This window comes from Clinocottus analis, unplaced genomic scaffold (genome assembly GCF_023055335.1).
Source record: "Clinocottus analis isolate CAN_PGR_092001 unplaced genomic scaffold, fCliAna1.0.p SCAF_12, whole genome shotgun sequence".
NCBI lineage: Eukaryota > Metazoa > Chordata > Actinopteri > Perciformes > Cottidae > Clinocottus > Clinocottus analis.
In genome coordinates this window covers 5,571,554-5,588,347 of record NW_027175843.1, presented here as the reverse complement: position 1 = coordinate 5,588,347, position 16,794 = coordinate 5,571,554, and the positions used below count along the sequence as shown (strand labels likewise).

The window sequence follows — 16,794 nt, the reverse complement described above, 5'->3', positions numbered from 1 at the left end:
GGTCAGCAGCTTGGAGTTCAACTCCCATCACACCACGGCTGAGGAAGCCTTTACTATGGACACGCACGCACGTGCACATGCACGCACACGAAGAGTATGACATTGTTTACTTTTTTTAGAAGAACTTTTTTGCGTTTCATCGATTCAATCATGTCTTTAGGTTTTTTAAATCAAAAAAAAAATAAAAATGCATAGCATGATTGGTAGCCTATGAGTGCAAACATAAAAACGGCACATATCTAAATAATTTATTTGACTGCCGGACATCATTTTGAATAGAATGTCCCACCAACATCATCCCCCACCCCAGACACTAATGAGAAAGTCTCTGATAAATGTTTGTATTATTCATTTAATTGCTTGTATCTCCCCCCCACACACATAAACATCCTAATGCTCTTTCAAGGACATTTCTATCGAGTAATATCAAACTATTTATTAATTTACTCAAAAGACAAATGGTATTTCATCGCATAGACAGTATATTAACGAAAAGACGGCAATACACGCCAAATGAACAGACATATTTTCAGATACAGATATATTGATTGCTTTTATTGCACACAGAAAAAGCCCCCGGCCCTAAATATTGCAACATCTCATATCACACAATCCCAATAAAGTCTGCAGACATATGAGAATATCATGTGCTGTCTCAAGTTTGTGAGAAGACTCAGGTACAGAGACAGCACTGGCATGTCGACAGCAGTTTACAGCGAGCTGCAAAGGTATTTCAAATTATATTCATAATGTAATTGTCATAATTTTTCAAAACACCCAGATAAAACATTGTCAGCTTGTAAAATCACAAGTACAGGAGAACCTGTGTCACCTAAAACACCTCGATGAACAGCAATCCATTTGAAATCATATGTGCTTGTTCTCTCGTGAGGGTTTGGGAGAAACTCAGCGGCGCCATTTATCTGTGGAATTAAAAAAAAAGAAGAATATTACAATATATTATAGTTGAACTCTTATCTTTTTTTCAGCAAACCTTTGACTTTCATCGTTCATTTATTTATTTATTTTCTTACCTCTGGTGACCTCAAAGCAGTTCTCACAGTGCACCATGCGCTTGTAGATCCACATGCTGTCCCCAGCTTTCATGTGAGCCAGCGTGCCGTTACACACCTCGCACTGACGACACACAAACACACACTCTCACATGGGGAAAGAGGTGCACGGGAATTGCCCCAAACTCAACGTACTAATGAGAAAATAGCAGAAGACGCTTTGACCTGTCCCAGTAAAAGCCCAGGTGTAAAGATATAAAGTAATGATGGGAGGTACAGAGTTCTTTTTCTTAGTTAAAGAATCTCAATGCTTCCACTTCAACCAGTGCTTCTTGCAGAGACTAAAGAGGGACGCTCACCTTGAAGCAGGAGGCGTGGCAGTTGATTTTCATGTCATCCAGGACCATCTTGGCTTCCCCGGTGAAGGGCTTACGGCAGGAGGTGCACAGGTCTTTCTGAAGCACTGACCTGCTCGGGACAGAAAACAACAACAACAACAACAACATATAAGTTCATGCATTACCTTGGAAACAGGAGCTTGGTAGAAAGGAATCTTAGCTTATGCTCTGTACTATATTGACTTCAAACGGCCGCCAAACGGATTATATTTTCGGTCTTTGGTGAAACTATGGTGAAGCTATTGGACGGATTCACTGAAGTCAAAACGATGACTGTACTCAGACGAGAAATCCCAAAGACGTTGGTGATCCCTTCGCATTTCCTGTGGTGCTACCATGAGGTGTATATTTGGGAACTGGCTCAACCACTGTTGGGTGGATCGCCAATTGCCAATATCTCTGGTGGTCGTTCAACTTCTTACACAGCACAACCATCATGTCAGTAATTACAATTGTGCAATACTTTGGTTTTTCACCAAAGGCTGGCAGATCTAATTCCCATCAGCCTTTGCTACATTTGTGCTACTTGGTAAATTACTAGCATGCTAAACGGTGAGCATTGCAAACATTTGATCTATCACCATGTTGGGACGCACGTCTTTGTAAGCATGCTGTAGCACTTTTCCTACCTCTCAGGAGCTCCATACACACTCTTCGTGGAGGATGAGTAGATTAAATCAGCGTCATCCGACCTGCTGTGAAAGTTAAGCAGATATCATATCATATATTATCATATAATGTTTGTCTACCAATGTCAAACCAAGCGGTGTTCAAAGTCACAGAATACCTGTTGCTCCTGTACGACTTTGAGTCGTAGGAGGTGGGACTGCTGATGCTGCTGTACTCGTAACTGCACAAAGACAGAAATGAACCACATTTTGTGATATTTCTTACTTCACGCACACTCTGAGAAATAAAAAGAAGTAGAACAATCATCATGCGAGAGCTTGGTTTGCTCTGCTTAATACCTGGAGTCCGGTCTGGAGTAAGAGTAGCTTTTGTTGTCGCTGCTGTAGTTGTCGCTGCTGTAGTCATCGCTGCGTGTGTAAACAATGGAAGGATTAGTGATAACCGAGAAGGATATTTTAATCTGGTCGTACAGACAACAGGTGTGTGTGTCTGAGTGCGAGAGACGTTGATGATGGTAAAATGATCACCTGGGGTTGGAGGTGGAGCTGATGCTGCGGGTGGTGGTGGTGGTGCGGGTGGAGGGAAGATCCTCGGAGTACGAGCTGTAGCTGTGTGTCAAAGAGGCACGAATGAGTTGGACGAGGTCGCATCTGAACAGTGCTTTTATTTATGTATTCATTTGGTTCTTTAAAGTCAGACATTAGATCATAATTAAGGTATCACAATAGTATTTTTGTTGTATCGATTGTCTCAATAAAGCCTGTTAGTTTTTAACAGCCTCAGCTGTGTGTTTTGTTTTCATTAGCAAATGTTAGCATGCTGATTTGTGCTGAAGTGCAGCGTCACAGAGCCGCTAGGGTGGTTTTAGATTCCCCGTCTTGCTTGTTGACGTGTAAAAACAAGTCAAAGATCCAAATACCATGAAATAAATGCTAACTGCATCTAGCTTTTAGATTAGTGAAGAATAAATCATTTATTCATAGACCTCCTTAAAGGTGTAGGGTGTCGGATTTGGTGGCATCTAGTGTCGAGGTTGCAGATTGCAACAAACCAACGTAAAAACTTGAAAATGTGAACGTTAGTGTTTAGTTTGTCCATTCTGAGCCACTGTAGAAACATGGCGGCCGGCTCCTTGAACAGGATCCGCTCCTTATTTCTAAATAAACGTTTTATTCGAAGCTGACAAAAACACAATTCTTATTTTCAGCTGATAATTCACTAATGGAAACATACTTAACATATGACATTCCACCTCTGCCAATAGATACCCTACCTTTAAAATGTAATGTAAAATCAGTTCAAATACAAATTATATTTTGGGTTCGACAACTACATTTAACAATCGGCCAACCCATTATTACCAGGTACTCATACTGTACATAGAATTTTATAGCATGTTTACCTGGTAGTTCTGATGGAGGACGGCGATGACAGAATTGAGCTTTCAACCCTGAACGGCACAAAAGACAACGTCAGAAGAAACTATCGTATGAAACCATTGCGCAATCTCGGCCCTTCAAATCCAGCTCTCACCCTCTGCTGCTCTCCACTGTGATGACCTCTCTCTTCGTGATGCTGCTGCTGGTGCTGCTGCTGATGCTGCTGCTGCACTCGAGAAAATGACGACATGTTCATTTTGAAATGATGGGATAATTAAGACGGTCGGCTGTTTTTAGAATAACTATTCACGGAGACATCTCACCTGATAGAAGAAGTGCGGTCAGTGATGGATCGAGGCAGGAGGGTGCCATACAGGTCATCTTCAGCCCTGCAGAGCAACAGTATTATAAATATATGGCGATAAGTATTCTTATCAAACTATTTATATATATTGATATATGAAATACTAATTGATGAAGGTTTATCTTACGAAGAGGAAGTCCTTGTTGTGGTTGTAGTTTTAATCCTATTTGAAATGAGACAAGACAAGAAATTTGATGTCAATGCCGATGACTGAATTAGTGTCAGAGTCACAGTAGAACAAAAAGTTGCCCTGCAGCAACTCCACCATCAGGGCGTTCAGAAAGTATACCTGATGACAGAATACAATTATTGATTTCTTATTTCTCAGAATATCTTTTAGTTTTTTTTAAGAGTGACATAGTCTCACTTGCAAAACGCAAAAAATGACATGGATATTGATCAGATAATATTTGTAAAAAATAGTCCTTATTGCATCATTACCATTACAGCCATGAAGCCGGTCAGTGGCACTCGGCCCCAAGCCTATTGCTTCATTTTAACGTTCCTATAATTTCTTTTGTTGGAAAAAACTGGCTCAATACTTTTTCTTAAACAGCTGTGCACTGATGTTTTGAGCAAAAATGGATTCATTTGTTGGGGACTACTTTCAGTGGCGGACTAATACACATTTGGTGCTCTACCGATATATTATATAAACAATAATTACAGCAACAGGGAGTTGTACGCGACAACGCCCATGTTCTTTCCAATGATACGTCTCTCTGATATGGTTCTACTTGTTTTTCCGGATAATAGAGTTCACACAGGAGTTAAACATGCGGCTGTATATGGGTCTCAGCGCCACTAGTCAGCATCATCAGGTATTTGTTGATGGGGAATGTTGGCATACGCAGCCTCCCCTATATCGTGGCCACTATGGGAAGAAAACTCACTCAGGGCTGCCTTTCACCATCACATTCTCGGTGGAGTAGACAGTTGTTTTGCTGTAAAGAAGAAAACACACGTCATTATGAAGCCCAAATAGTGATCGTGCGGCTTCACAATTGACATATATAATATCAAAAGCTTCATTGAATAAAAAAAGTCACCTGTCTGTGGGAGAGTAATCATCCTTGTCGTACAGTTTGGTCCCGGCGCTGCAGAGAAACAGAGGTTGGATTGAACATACATGTAAATCGTGTTGTGACTCACTCACAGATTTGTAATCAGGGATCTGTAACATTCGCGTCTCACTCTTCACTGCTGGAGAGAGAAGTCTCAGTCACTTTGGTGGTTCTGCTGGGCGAGTAGCTCGAGTACTGAGGCCTGTGTGATAAGACGTAAAGTCAAATCAGTTTCTAAGTACATTCACTCAAGTACTGTAGTTAAGTACAATTTTGAGGTACTTGTACGAGACGGAGACGGATTAAGATTTACTTTTCTCAGATTACTATTCTGTACTTTTACTGATGTTTAATACAGGGTATTTTTTACATCATTGTACTGGTACTTTGACTTAAGTGAAGGATCTGAGTACTTCTTCCGTCCTACAGCAGCGTATATATCTCACCCCTTGCTTGAAGACTGGACACGCTGAGTGAACGTCTCGGTGGGACTCCTGAGCCCAGTGGAGCTGCAAGAAAAACAGCCGTCATTCACACCGACTCTGACTTAACGCGAGAGATGACAAGATGACAAAGTGACAAGGTCCATCATTCCAAAAGTCCGTACTGTGTATGGTCTTAACACCTTTCATTTTGCCGCTGCGAATGACTGGAACTCCCTACAAAACACACTCAAACTAACAGCGCTCATCTCTCAACATGTTCAAACAAAAGCTGCAACAAGTCATAGCTGACTGCTGACCAGCCCTCACTTCTCTATCTTTCATTTTTACAAAGAACATCCAGTAATCTGCCTTTTTTTGTACATAGTGTTTATTTATCTACCTATGTTGTTCTGAGCTATTTTCTCATGTTTGTCATACTGTATTGTATCTGTGCTGTTTGTGTCACTTGTGTGGACTGTGCTACTGCCTCTTGGCCAGGTCATCGTTGTAAATGAGAATTGGTTCTCAATTGATTTTATCGGGTTGAATAAAGCTAAATAAAAGGTGACGTTCTCTACCTCAGAGTGGAGTAGGTTGTGTCACTGGTTGAGCTCTTCCTGGACATCGTGGTGGTCGTAGTGCTGCAGGAGAAGTAAAACGAAATAACGTCACAAAAATGCTCAGGCCTGATATTTTTCCTTGTTTGGTTGGATTGGAGGTATTCGTCGTGTACCTGGTCTTAGGTTCCTCTGTGACAGTCGTCTTGGACGTGGTGACTGTGCTGTGATGCCATAAATACAACAACAACAAAATCACACATTATATTTATGGTTCTCTGTCGATGTTTGCTCTGTGTGTGTAGAAGACTGGAGCGTCACACACCTGCTGGGAGGATCGGACTTCAGGGTGGAGTATGTGCTGCAAAAAAAAAGAGGCAGATTAATCAGAGGATTTTGTCTCAAGATAAAGGAGAAGCTATATTGTATATAGTTGTTTTATGATAAAGTGGTAACTCTTGGTCTAGGACAGCGGTATTCAATAAATATTCAACGAGGTTAGAGAGAATTTACGCACGCAAATGGTCCGGAACATCACACTTATGTGTAACTGAGCTATGATTTAGAGCCATAATTATTGAAGTAGTCAACTGAGAGTCGGATCAAATACAAAATGTTCAATTTCCAAATTTAACTGGATGAGGAGAAGCTTTATTTATAGCCACAGTTTCTGCTTAAAGTCACTGCAGGTGCCTTGACCTGAACAGAGGATGAAAAGAACTAATAAATATGAACTGTACCAACCCGCTGCTCGGCTCGTCCGGACTGCTGCTGAATCTGCAACGACAGAAACCACATTTAAATGTTCTGCTTTTTAAAAAATATGACTGCTAACATGATCTTTATTTGGAAAGAACAGCAGCATGCATGTCTGCATCGTCTGAAAAAGATACCAGAATGTTTATTCAAGTCATACTTCTTGGAGAGAGCCTGAACAGATGTTGACCTGCTTGTAGTTATGGTGGTTTTTACTTCCTCGCCCTCTGGACTGTGAGCAAAAAGAAGAAGAAGGATTAACAACTCAGTCGCCACAGTGATGATAGCTTCCCATCATTTTGTTTTTGGAGTGATGCCAGAAGGATGTTATGGGAGTTTAAATGTGCGTCTTACCCAACAGTAGTTACGCTGCGCTGGCCCAGAATAGATTTGCCAAAGTTTGGGTCTCGGCTGAAGGAGAAAAAAAAAGGATCCGATTAATTCACTTGTAGAGATGACTCAGCACTGCGTCTTGCCAAAAGGAATGTAGAAGGAGGGTTTTTTTTCACACACCCAACAGCTATGTGTATGTGTAGGACATTGTATTGGATTATAATCAGGTGACTCACTCGACATCTTCATCCTCGTCGTCAAGTTTTTTTATCCAAGAGCCGTCCTTCAGGAGAGAGGAGATCTTGCCTGGAGACACGACACGAGAGAAAGTTCAGCTTTAAAAATATGTTATCTGTTTTTTTTTGTTTTTTTTTAAAAACACTTTTTATCCATTTTATTCGTTTTGTATTGTTTAAAAAATAAAATGGTCTCAACTTCTTTACCTGTTTACATTTGTATTGTCTTCTGAAAAAGACTGAAAAGGTGGAATAAGAATTGGAGCTAAAAATGAATATTTAAAAAAATCTCAAAGAATTAAATCAGAAAGTCTATAAGTGTAATGTAAAATTCTTTGAGCATCGTCTGACAAATGTAACCTTTGGGTATGGACAAAACACGAATCCCGTAGTTCTGTTAAACAAAAATGTTCATGATGTTGAAACCAGTGGTAGTTAAAAAAAAAGCATTTTAATCATTTTACATATTTCCATATATATATATTTCCTTACCAGGCTTGCTCATTTTTTTGGAACTTCACCTGTAAGTGTGAGAGAGGAGGGAGAGAGGAGAGACTTTGTCACATAATGAACCTCCACAACGCATGTAGCCACCAGGAGGTGCTGTGACACCTTTCGTATGACGTCTCACCTGAAATCACTACACCAGCTAAATGAACAATGCTTCTCTTTACAGTGTGGCCGTGTCACATTTATTTCCTCCTCGGATCAGTTTTATGAACATGTCGCAGAAGCGTATTCATCAACTGAAGTCCTGCTCAACCCCAGACTCACCAATCAAGCCCTTAAACTGGTTTGTCTTGATCTGTACCCACATGAAGGCACGCCTTCTCCAAACACACCATTGTCAGCAAAACAGAGGGGCGTACCGGGGACATTAGTTATTAATGATAAAGATTGTGCTCTTTTGACTACACACACCCAGACACTTCCATTCCATGGAGCCCTGAGACAAATAGCTGTGAAGGAAGGTATAACTGTAAATGCATCGTGTCTCTAACTATCAGTCACAAAACATGCAGTGTGATGACTGCTATTAGTGCATGTATAATCCATGATCTGAGTGAAATAGTTTGTTAGGTCCGTGTAACGAACAAGAAGAGCTAAAACAGATCTGGTCCTGGAGTTTTCTGAACCGTCGAGATTAATTAAATCGATTGAGTGGAATCTCATATCTCTGTGTCTGCGCTTTAGTGAGCCTCGTAAAAGTAGAAGATTTACAGCTTTTGCTCTTGAAGATTACAGAGTAAGAATCCAAGCTGTGCTGTCCAGTTACACACTGCGTCTGAAACCAGGACCTAATCAGTGTTCGAGGCAAACAAAAAGAAAAGGCTCATGTGAATGTAATAGGAGTTAACAGCAAGCTGAGACATGAAATCCAGTACGTGTGTGTTTGGTGTATCCCCAACATCAGCACGACATGCATTTCATTCAAGTAAAGCCACTTAAAAAGGAACTAAAAGTACATTATTACATAATCTACATGATGAGTTTCTTCTATTTACCCAGCACTATTGCGTCTTTGTCTCACAAAGCTATGTATCACACTCAAAATCATTTCTAAGCACTCAAAGAAATCAGAAATGTCCGTATACGAACATATCAGAGTAAAGAAAGAGACAGTGTACGTACCTCTACTGTGACTGGCCGGACTGGATGAATTAAAAGTCTCACAATAGCTCAGGTCTTAAACACCTGCCTGGTCCTCTGCAGTTTGCAATCACACCCTGGTCACTCCTTCTGCTTTTAACCATAAGGGAGGAGATTCCAAGGACACCCAAAGGTGTGGCTTCCGACAACAATCAAAGCACTCTCTCCAGCCCTCACTCTAGATTTTTCTCTTTCCGTCATCCCCTGGTGCAGCCTTAGTAATTGTTACTCTGTCTGTTCAGGGTTGAAAAGAGCATTGGGTGGAGCGCTGGAGTGTCAAGGAAGCAGAACTGCTATGTGGGTGTGGGAGCCTGCGCTTCTCTGATCTTCTATAGCTTTGAAATGAATGGAATTTAATTTAATGGAGACACTTTTCTAACAAGAGTCCCCTACTTGAAAGATTTGTATGCGTATACACTGTGACATATTGCTAGTAGAGCTTATACAGAACTCATACTGTGTGTATTGGTCTTCGCTCTAGATATATACAACTGACCTGTCTTGAGAATTTTAAAAAAGGGCCTCCTCTAAAGTCTTTCCCTGCAGTATGACTGCGTATTAAACACTCAACAAAGTCACGACTGTTTGCTGTCCTGGCTCCTCAATGGTGGAACGAGCTCCCCATTGACCTAAGGACAGCAGAACATCTCTACATCTTCCGTAGCAAACTAAAAACACATCTTTTTTTTTTTTTACCACACCTTGAATAAGTAATGGGACTTAATCGCACTTTTTGGTTTAATTTTATTGAAGAAATTGTACTTTCTTGATTCTTGTTGTTCTGAGTTTGTATTCATGGTTAAATGCACTTATTGTAAGTCGCTTTGAATAAAAGCGTCAGCTAAATGAAATGTAATGTATTTATAAACCTTTTTTACATACACTACATGTCTGTCAGTGAACTTTGCCCTTGACACATTTATGCTGATAAAAGTACTGTAAGAAAAAGTGGTTTCAACTTGTTTTTGTTTCAACTTCAAGCTCAGGTGAAGGCATTACTCATCACTTGCTAATAGGTCTGATCAATGAACTACTGACACCATCACAGTCTGGTCATGAAGGGATAACAAGGTGAGCGACTGATACCTGAGCAAGTCGCACTCAAACCTCTACCAAATGACATTCAACATCAACAGCACCTGTAGTGCCAGTCCAAAGAGGGACTGATACCTGGGTCAATCACATTCCGACAGTGATGGAAGATTTAGGGTTCCATCAGACACAGCAGTCCAAAATCATTAGGAGTACCCATAAAATGTATAAGCAACAATCCAAATGTAAAGGTCTGCGACTGTGGGGTGTGAACCACTCAAAGATATGAAAGGTGCATAGCATTATGGGGTGTAACTGTATGATACTGAGGTGAACTCCACCCGGTCTCGATGACAGGGCTAGAGGAATGCAGACTATCTGCACTGATCCAGCTGCTCCTCCAAACGTTAAAGAGACAGGTTTGTGCGAACAAGCCCAACTGAATGGAACATTAATAAAAGGAGTGACTGTGAAGTCCACCGTGCTTACTTCAGTCTCGCTGAGCTGGCAACACGCTCAGCTGATTGAGGACATCAACATGAACTTTGAGTCATCAAATGAACCACAATCAAACTCAAATGTGCCATTGTCATTAAGAAACAGCTGGCAGGCACCTAGAAGGAATCCCTGCCCTCAATAACAAGCTGCCCTCTTTATGGATGCATTGCTCTCAAGTGGAAAGCGGCTGCCACTGGGTGGCGATAGAGCTGCAATGATGGAAATGGCAACATTGTGTTGCGCAACCCTGAAATAGATGAATCTCACAAGTGGCTCAAGATAATACACATCTTGATCATTTAGTTGGTGAGTCAGAGCAGCAGGAATGAGTGAAACCTGATCTGTCATCAGTGAATATGAGAAGATCAAGATGTAACACTGAAGAAAGATCACTTCCAAATAGACACAATAATTCTGCCTTTACTCGTTATCACCATCACCCTTGTGTTTTTTGTTTGTTTGACTGAAGCATAGTTCAGTTCCCATCTAGATTTTCTTTTACAACCGCCTCACTTCCCTGATGTGTGTACACCAACTGGGTTTCATCTCCACTGGTTCATGTCATGCTTGTGACACTCCTGCCTGATCTATAGCATCATTCGGCCTCGATACCCGCCTCTCCTCCTCCCTCCATTTCTCCTCACAGGACAGATCCGAGATAACAAGCATAACCAGACAGCCCTTTGAATGCGGACGCTTCTTTAGGCACCCCAAACCAACGATACCGACATCTTTTTTTTCATGACCTCCAACCTAAAGGCAACCAGGAAAAGAAGGCCGACAAAATGTCACTCGTTGCTTTTCACCTTCAACATTTCAAACAGAAATCCTAATATGACGGTCTCTAAGTTGTATCACAGTACAGACGAGTCAGCTGTCATCACCGATACATGCTGGCTGCTGTGATACTGCGCATGATAATCTCCCAATGCTTCCTGGGTTGCTATGAGGGGAGACCGTAGACCGACCCCTCGCCTGTCATTGGGCCGCCACGCCGCCTGCCAGCCAATAAAGCAGCACCAGGCATGTGTACATCTCTTTCTCTATTTCTCTCTACCTCTCTCTCTCTCCCTCTCAGTAGTTCTGAATGCACATCCACACAAATATACATCTATACCACCATAAAAAAGAAAGAAAAAAAAGGACATTAAATTGAACTGGGCCATTCAGGAGATTCATTATAGCATTTTTGCAATGCGTTTCCTGGATACATGTTAAATCAGTCATGTTCCTTTTTACATAGCCAAATAACACATTTTTTTTCTTCCTAAAGGAGTTTTACAATCTGTAAAGCCAACAACACCATACATTTCTTACGCCCTCGATTTAAATCATATTTAAACTCCAACCAAAAACCATCTTGGGGAGGAAAAAAAATATGAAGAAACCTCAGGAAGAGCGACAGGGGAGGCATCCTTCTCCAAGGATGGACAGCCGTGTAACAGATGTGGTGTGTGTGGCCTGCAGTCTACACCAACATAATACTATTGCAGTATCAGGGGGACAAAATGATAGATAGATTGTACACATGACGTAAACAGATCACACCTGTACTTCTCCAGACGTATTAGACACCCGTTTCCTGTGTGGAATCGCAGTGCGCCTTGGCCTTTTCTGCCATACTGTTGGCTGTAACCCCACGTGTCTCCCAGTTTCCTCCCCCTGTAGGACTCCTGCTCCCACTCCTGTCAGAAGGTAAAAAAAACACAAACATGTGCATGTTGTACTTTTATATATTCCCATGTAATTTGATTTTTAGGCATAAATAAACACATATTGCATCTGCTAGCGTGCCAAGTGTGACCCACATCATGCCACATCATGCATAAAAAAAGGTGCACATTTTTTGCTCCAGGTAGACTGAGCCGCATAGGCCTCAGCTGGGAGAGACTTCTCAATGTACCACTCAAATGTAATAGAAAGCCTTTGTGAAAACTAATGAGTGTCTCAAGGAGGCTTGTCTAAGATGGAATGGGAACATTTTACAGTTACACAGTACTTCCATGTACAAGACCAACACAGTGCATATGGTCCCAACTTCTATTTATCATGGACCAGTATATGATTGCATATTATAATAGCAGAGAGGAACGTATGTGCTAGAATGTTATATGTCAAATCTGAACAAAAGGAAAGACTTTTTTTAAAGGTCAAACCGGAGAGGTAGTGCTTTTCAACGTAACATTTAATCGGTTTTAAAAGTATCTCAGTGTGCCGTTTTTAGATCAAACTGGGCGGGGCCTTGGATGGACCTCTGCAAATTAAATGTCCAGTCTCCAACTGTGCATACTGGGCAAAAACAGCTTGTATGGTTTTATAGTCCAACAATGTCGCTACATGTTCACTTGCACGATTGCCAATATGGATATGTGTGTGTGTGTGTTGCATGAAGAACGGAAGATTAGAACATGTACACACAGGGAGGATTATTGATCAAATAAATCGGCGATAGCATCGCCCCGGCTTCAGTCGTGTATGAAAATATCCCGGCATGCTAGCGACGCAACACTCCGCCAGGGAGGGGAGGGATGATGGAGCTAAGATGGCAGCCCAACTGAGGGTGCTGCCTCTCTGGGGTCAAGAAAACACTCAAGGAGCGAATAAAACCCTATCACGACAGGACGATCGTCGGGAATTTACGGTGCCGTTTCTGCAGTTTCACGAGAAACATGTTATGGCTTGAGAAGACATATTTACGAGAGACGAGCAACGCGTTGACGCCGTGGCGGGGATCGGAAGAGCGAACGTTGTAGTTGCACCACCAGATCGGCTACAACTCGCTCTTATAATAAACCGGGCACCGTGGATGCTAATTGTGGTATTTCGGCAACTAAGAGCGGACAAATAATGTGACCAGTGGAGGATTTAATGACACTTGGATTGCATCTGGTAGCTCGATATCATCTCGCTGTGGTATCTTTTGTGTGATATATATGCATTGTTCTCCAAAACGATGATGTGTTCTGCTGCGGCAGCGGCCGCCGCCGGTGGAGGGATTCTACCTTCCTCATCGCCGTCGATGGGGTTGGGTGTCAGGGTCACTTCTGGAGCAGGAGCCGAGTTCTCCACCATCGGTTCGGGAATGGGTTCTTGCCCGACACCCGGAGCCCAGTCGGATTGTCGGACTCGGTACCAGCTTTTACTCTCAGGGCGAGCTCTGGCCGAACGATACAGGAGGATTTATACCACCGCTATCAATGATAAAGAGCAAGGGATAAATCAAGGAAGGTGAGTGGCGAACGTGAAAAGAGATCCAGATATCGCAGATGCTGGTCTGTCATTTGTAGGGCTAACTGGGCTAACGTGAGATAGCATTAACCCCTTGCTTAGCGGCACGTCGGTGACCACCAGCTACACCTCCATTAATGCTTACGTGTGGCTTTTGAGCTCGCTGGACTTTTGCCACACAAGTCACTGATTTAACTACAATGAATGTGCCATGTCTCCATCATTTAGGCGCATCCTCTTGCAGGGAGATAGCTTGCTAAGTAGTTAGCATTTTGGCATTCGACTTCCTTAGCTTGTCGGAGCGAGCTAGGCTAGCGTTAGTTCACCCTTGCTTGAGCTGTTTGCACCCTCTATGCTTTTTAGACATTGTGTGTCGCTAAACATAGTCACATTAACACTGAATAAAAAAAGAGAAGGGTCAATAACACCGTTGTCCATTACGACAGGAAGAAAGACTCTATCGGCAATATCCAAAACAAGCTGGGCAAGCTAACTGTCAAAACAGCAGTTGTAGTTTTGAGCAATAGCTAACGTTTTACGTAAACACATGCGTTAGCTCACAGCCCTCTTTAATGTGTTGCTGAACATTTAAAATCGTAACTGCCTGCGTTGTCACCATATTTTACGTGACTTCACAATTCAATATCATTTGAGTTGTGTGTGTTTCTAGGCCCAACGGCGTCACTGTTTCGATTGCTAGCTAACGTTCACTGACGTTGAGGAGCATCAGCCCATCTCTAAACGTAAACTCTGCAATTTATTTGTTTTAAGAAAACCCGGAGTTGCTACTGACCAGATATTGATTAAAACCAATAAAACACACAGCACGTTATTATGACACATTTTTGTTATACACAAAATGTCCTTAAACGTCAGACATTGTAGCCTAATGGGTGAAGAGGATGCGTTGGGAGGTGATGCTTTTCTAGCATAAGCGGGTAATACAGTTACGTCATCCTGTCAGTCAGGTTGTGGACGAGAGTAGCTTGATCATTGCAGCATCCTCCCTCACTAACCGAATTGTTGTTCTCCACCCCTCCCATTGTACAGTGGCTTTAAGCTTGGGTCAATACACTGCTCCAGGGTGTCTGACATCATACTCTTTTCATAACCCAGATCCTGAATTAAAAAACAACAACAAAAACAATTAGTGGTTCAACCTATTCATGTCACCAGTCTTTCTTCATTTGATCTGATAGAGCAATATGTTGCATACATTATGTGAAGATTGTGCTGTTTCGGAAGCTCCTAAAAACAAGGCGCCAGATAGTCTTTCCCTCTATCTCTCTCTCCTTCTCTCTCTCTATTGGATCTGTGGATATTTAGCCGCTATTGTAAACATCAGGTGGACAATTTTGTCAGCTGTATTCGGGATATTGTTGGTTTTGTTTTTTCTATGACTAAGAGTAGCCCAAGATGTCACCGTATGCTCAAATTGCTGAAAAATCTAAAGCTTCCTCGAGAAGCTATTAGAAATCAATAGTCAGTTTCACTCTTGAGTAATTAAATTAAGCTATACATTTGTTTAGTTTTTTTCAAACTCCAGCCCTGACAGAAGAATGACAGTACCGTTACAGATTAATAGTGCAACAAAAAACCCACAGAATCTAGTTAAGAAGTGTACAGAATTACTATATTGATGCTTTAAAAAATAAAATAAAATAATGATTACTAATTCATGCACTGCCTTTCCATTTTAAGTAGTCTTTCTATTTTTGGTCCCTAGCCCTTATCATTGTCAGCCTGATTTGTAAGGTGAATTAATCATAATAAGCCAATGTGAAACACAGAGAGAGAGTGAGACAGAGCGAGAGATCGAGTTTAACAGCACCCAAAGTTGAATTTCTGCCGATACAAACTTCTGCTTGCTTCGGCTGTTTTTCAAGATGAGCAACACTAAATGTAACGACACCTGCTCCACAGTCTGATAGAGACCAGGGGTCGCTGCACTTCCAAGGGCACAAACTTTGCCAGCTGCATAAGATATAGGCTGAAAGTGAAAGTGAAAGTGAGATTAACATTAAAGACACTTTGGAGATTTTACCAGCTGCTCCAAACCAATGAAATTAATGACTTGAAGAATGTGTTGACAAGCATCATATTGGCAGTAACTTCTGATGGGATGAAACAAAACGCTGTGCTATGTGTTTGAGTGTAGCCATTACTACAGGCACACTGTATATTTTGAAATACTGAGCGATCGCTGTGTACTTTCAGAGGAAAAAAGGCTCTGAGTAAGAAGAAACTGAAAAGGCGACAGAAGGTCAAGTCAAAAGTCAAATCAAGAACAAAGGTAAGATATGCACGATTGTCTAACTAATTGTTCCACAATACTATACTTGTTTTTCTGTGTACTGTGTGACTATTGCTGTATTTATATTTTATTTTATTAATATATGTTCAGAAGTGTTGTAAAGCTAAGGGTACAATTTAGAATGGCTGTTTTTAAACGATTACAAAATAACCCAAATTATTTACGCCTCTTGATGAAAACTCAATACCATCGTTGCAGTGTTAAATCACAAATGGGTGCAATATTTATTCGTGGGGCATGGTCATGCCTAACATTCTCAGTACCACGCAGAGCATTTTAATTAAATATCGACATGTAGTATTTTGCGTTTTCTCTTCATAATAATAAAAATAAAGCGACTGACGTTTTTATTTTGCAACCATTGCAGCCCTTTAGGTATGCAGCGATAAATCCTCACAGCTGGTTTGACTCTCTACTGAATCAAATTAACAGGTTGAGGATGAGATTAAAGATAAAGTTAGATTTCTTGAAATCCCGAAGGTGTTTGGCAGAAAGTTGTTGTTGTCACCGGCGGCGGCTCAGTCAGGTACCAGGAAGCCCATCCACACCAGAGCTTGAGAGGTGGAGAGGCAGGAGGAGACACATGGGAGTGGCCCGAGCTTGTGCATGATGGCCTGTTGCCGAGCGACCTAATGTGTTCCTCATCTCCACGGCAACCGTTGCCTGCCTCCATCTCCTTCGTCCAAAGAGGGAACCTAGTCTGTAGCAGTGGATTCTGTCTAAATCATATTCATATATAGATATATTATGCACCATATTAAAAACACAAATAACAGACTCAAAAAAATGACATCTAATATTATCTGAAGCCATCATAATAATAACTAAATAATTGTCATTCGACTACAGGAAAAGTACATTACATAGTCAAATGATCCATAATCCTGTTTTTTCATACATACATGTTATTATATTTT

The 16,794-nt window shown here is 41.4% G+C and overlaps 2 protein-coding genes across 17 annotated transcripts in view; one reads left to right on the top strand and one right to left on the bottom strand.

Annotated features, from left to right (window-relative positions):
• Nucleotides 1-526: 526 nt before the first annotated feature.
• Nucleotides 527-11,908, bottom strand: scel (sciellin). Of its 3 annotated transcripts, none has more exons than XM_068572362.1 (24): nucleotides 11,884-11,908; nucleotides 7,648-7,676; nucleotides 7,156-7,225; nucleotides 6,941-6,997; nucleotides 6,747-6,818; nucleotides 6,575-6,607; nucleotides 6,156-6,191; nucleotides 6,007-6,054; nucleotides 5,852-5,914; nucleotides 5,295-5,357; nucleotides 4,979-5,050; nucleotides 4,834-4,881; nucleotides 4,678-4,728; nucleotides 3,912-3,947; nucleotides 3,744-3,809; nucleotides 3,575-3,646; nucleotides 3,444-3,491; nucleotides 2,569-2,649; nucleotides 2,380-2,448; nucleotides 2,199-2,261; nucleotides 2,041-2,106; nucleotides 1,373-1,481; nucleotides 1,035-1,137; nucleotides 527-923 (listed from the first exon to the last, which is right to left on the bottom strand). In XM_068572362.1, the coding sequence occupies exons 2-24, from the start codon at nucleotides 7,658-7,660 to the stop codon at nucleotides 907-909; spliced, it is 1,356 nt and encodes a 451-aa protein (XP_068428463.1). In that variant the 5' UTR covers nucleotides 7,661-7,676; nucleotides 11,884-11,908; the 3' UTR covers nucleotides 527-906. The 3 variants fall into 3 exon arrangements, with proteins under 3 accessions (XP_068428463.1, XP_068428462.1, XP_068428464.1); XM_068572361.1 differs by lacking the exon at nucleotides 11,884-11,908 and adding an exon at nucleotides 8,788-8,863; XM_068572363.1 differs by lacking the exons at nucleotides 4,979-5,050; nucleotides 11,884-11,908 and adding an exon at nucleotides 8,788-8,863.
• Nucleotides 11,909-12,834: 926 nt separating this feature from the next.
• mycbp2 (MYC binding protein 2) overlaps nucleotides 12,835-16,794 on the top strand; it is a 61,734-nt gene continuing 57,774 nt past the window's right edge. For all 14 annotated transcript variants that reach the window (XM_068572353.1, XM_068572360.1, XM_068572347.1 and 11 more), the window contains exons 1-2: nucleotides 12,835-13,563; nucleotides 15,781-15,856. In XM_068572353.1, coding sequence (XP_068428454.1) covers nucleotides 13,289-13,563; nucleotides 15,781-15,856 — 351 coding nt within the window. In that variant the 5' untranslated portion in view covers nucleotides 12,835-13,288. The remainder of the gene's footprint in view (nucleotides 13,564-15,780; nucleotides 15,857-16,794) is intronic.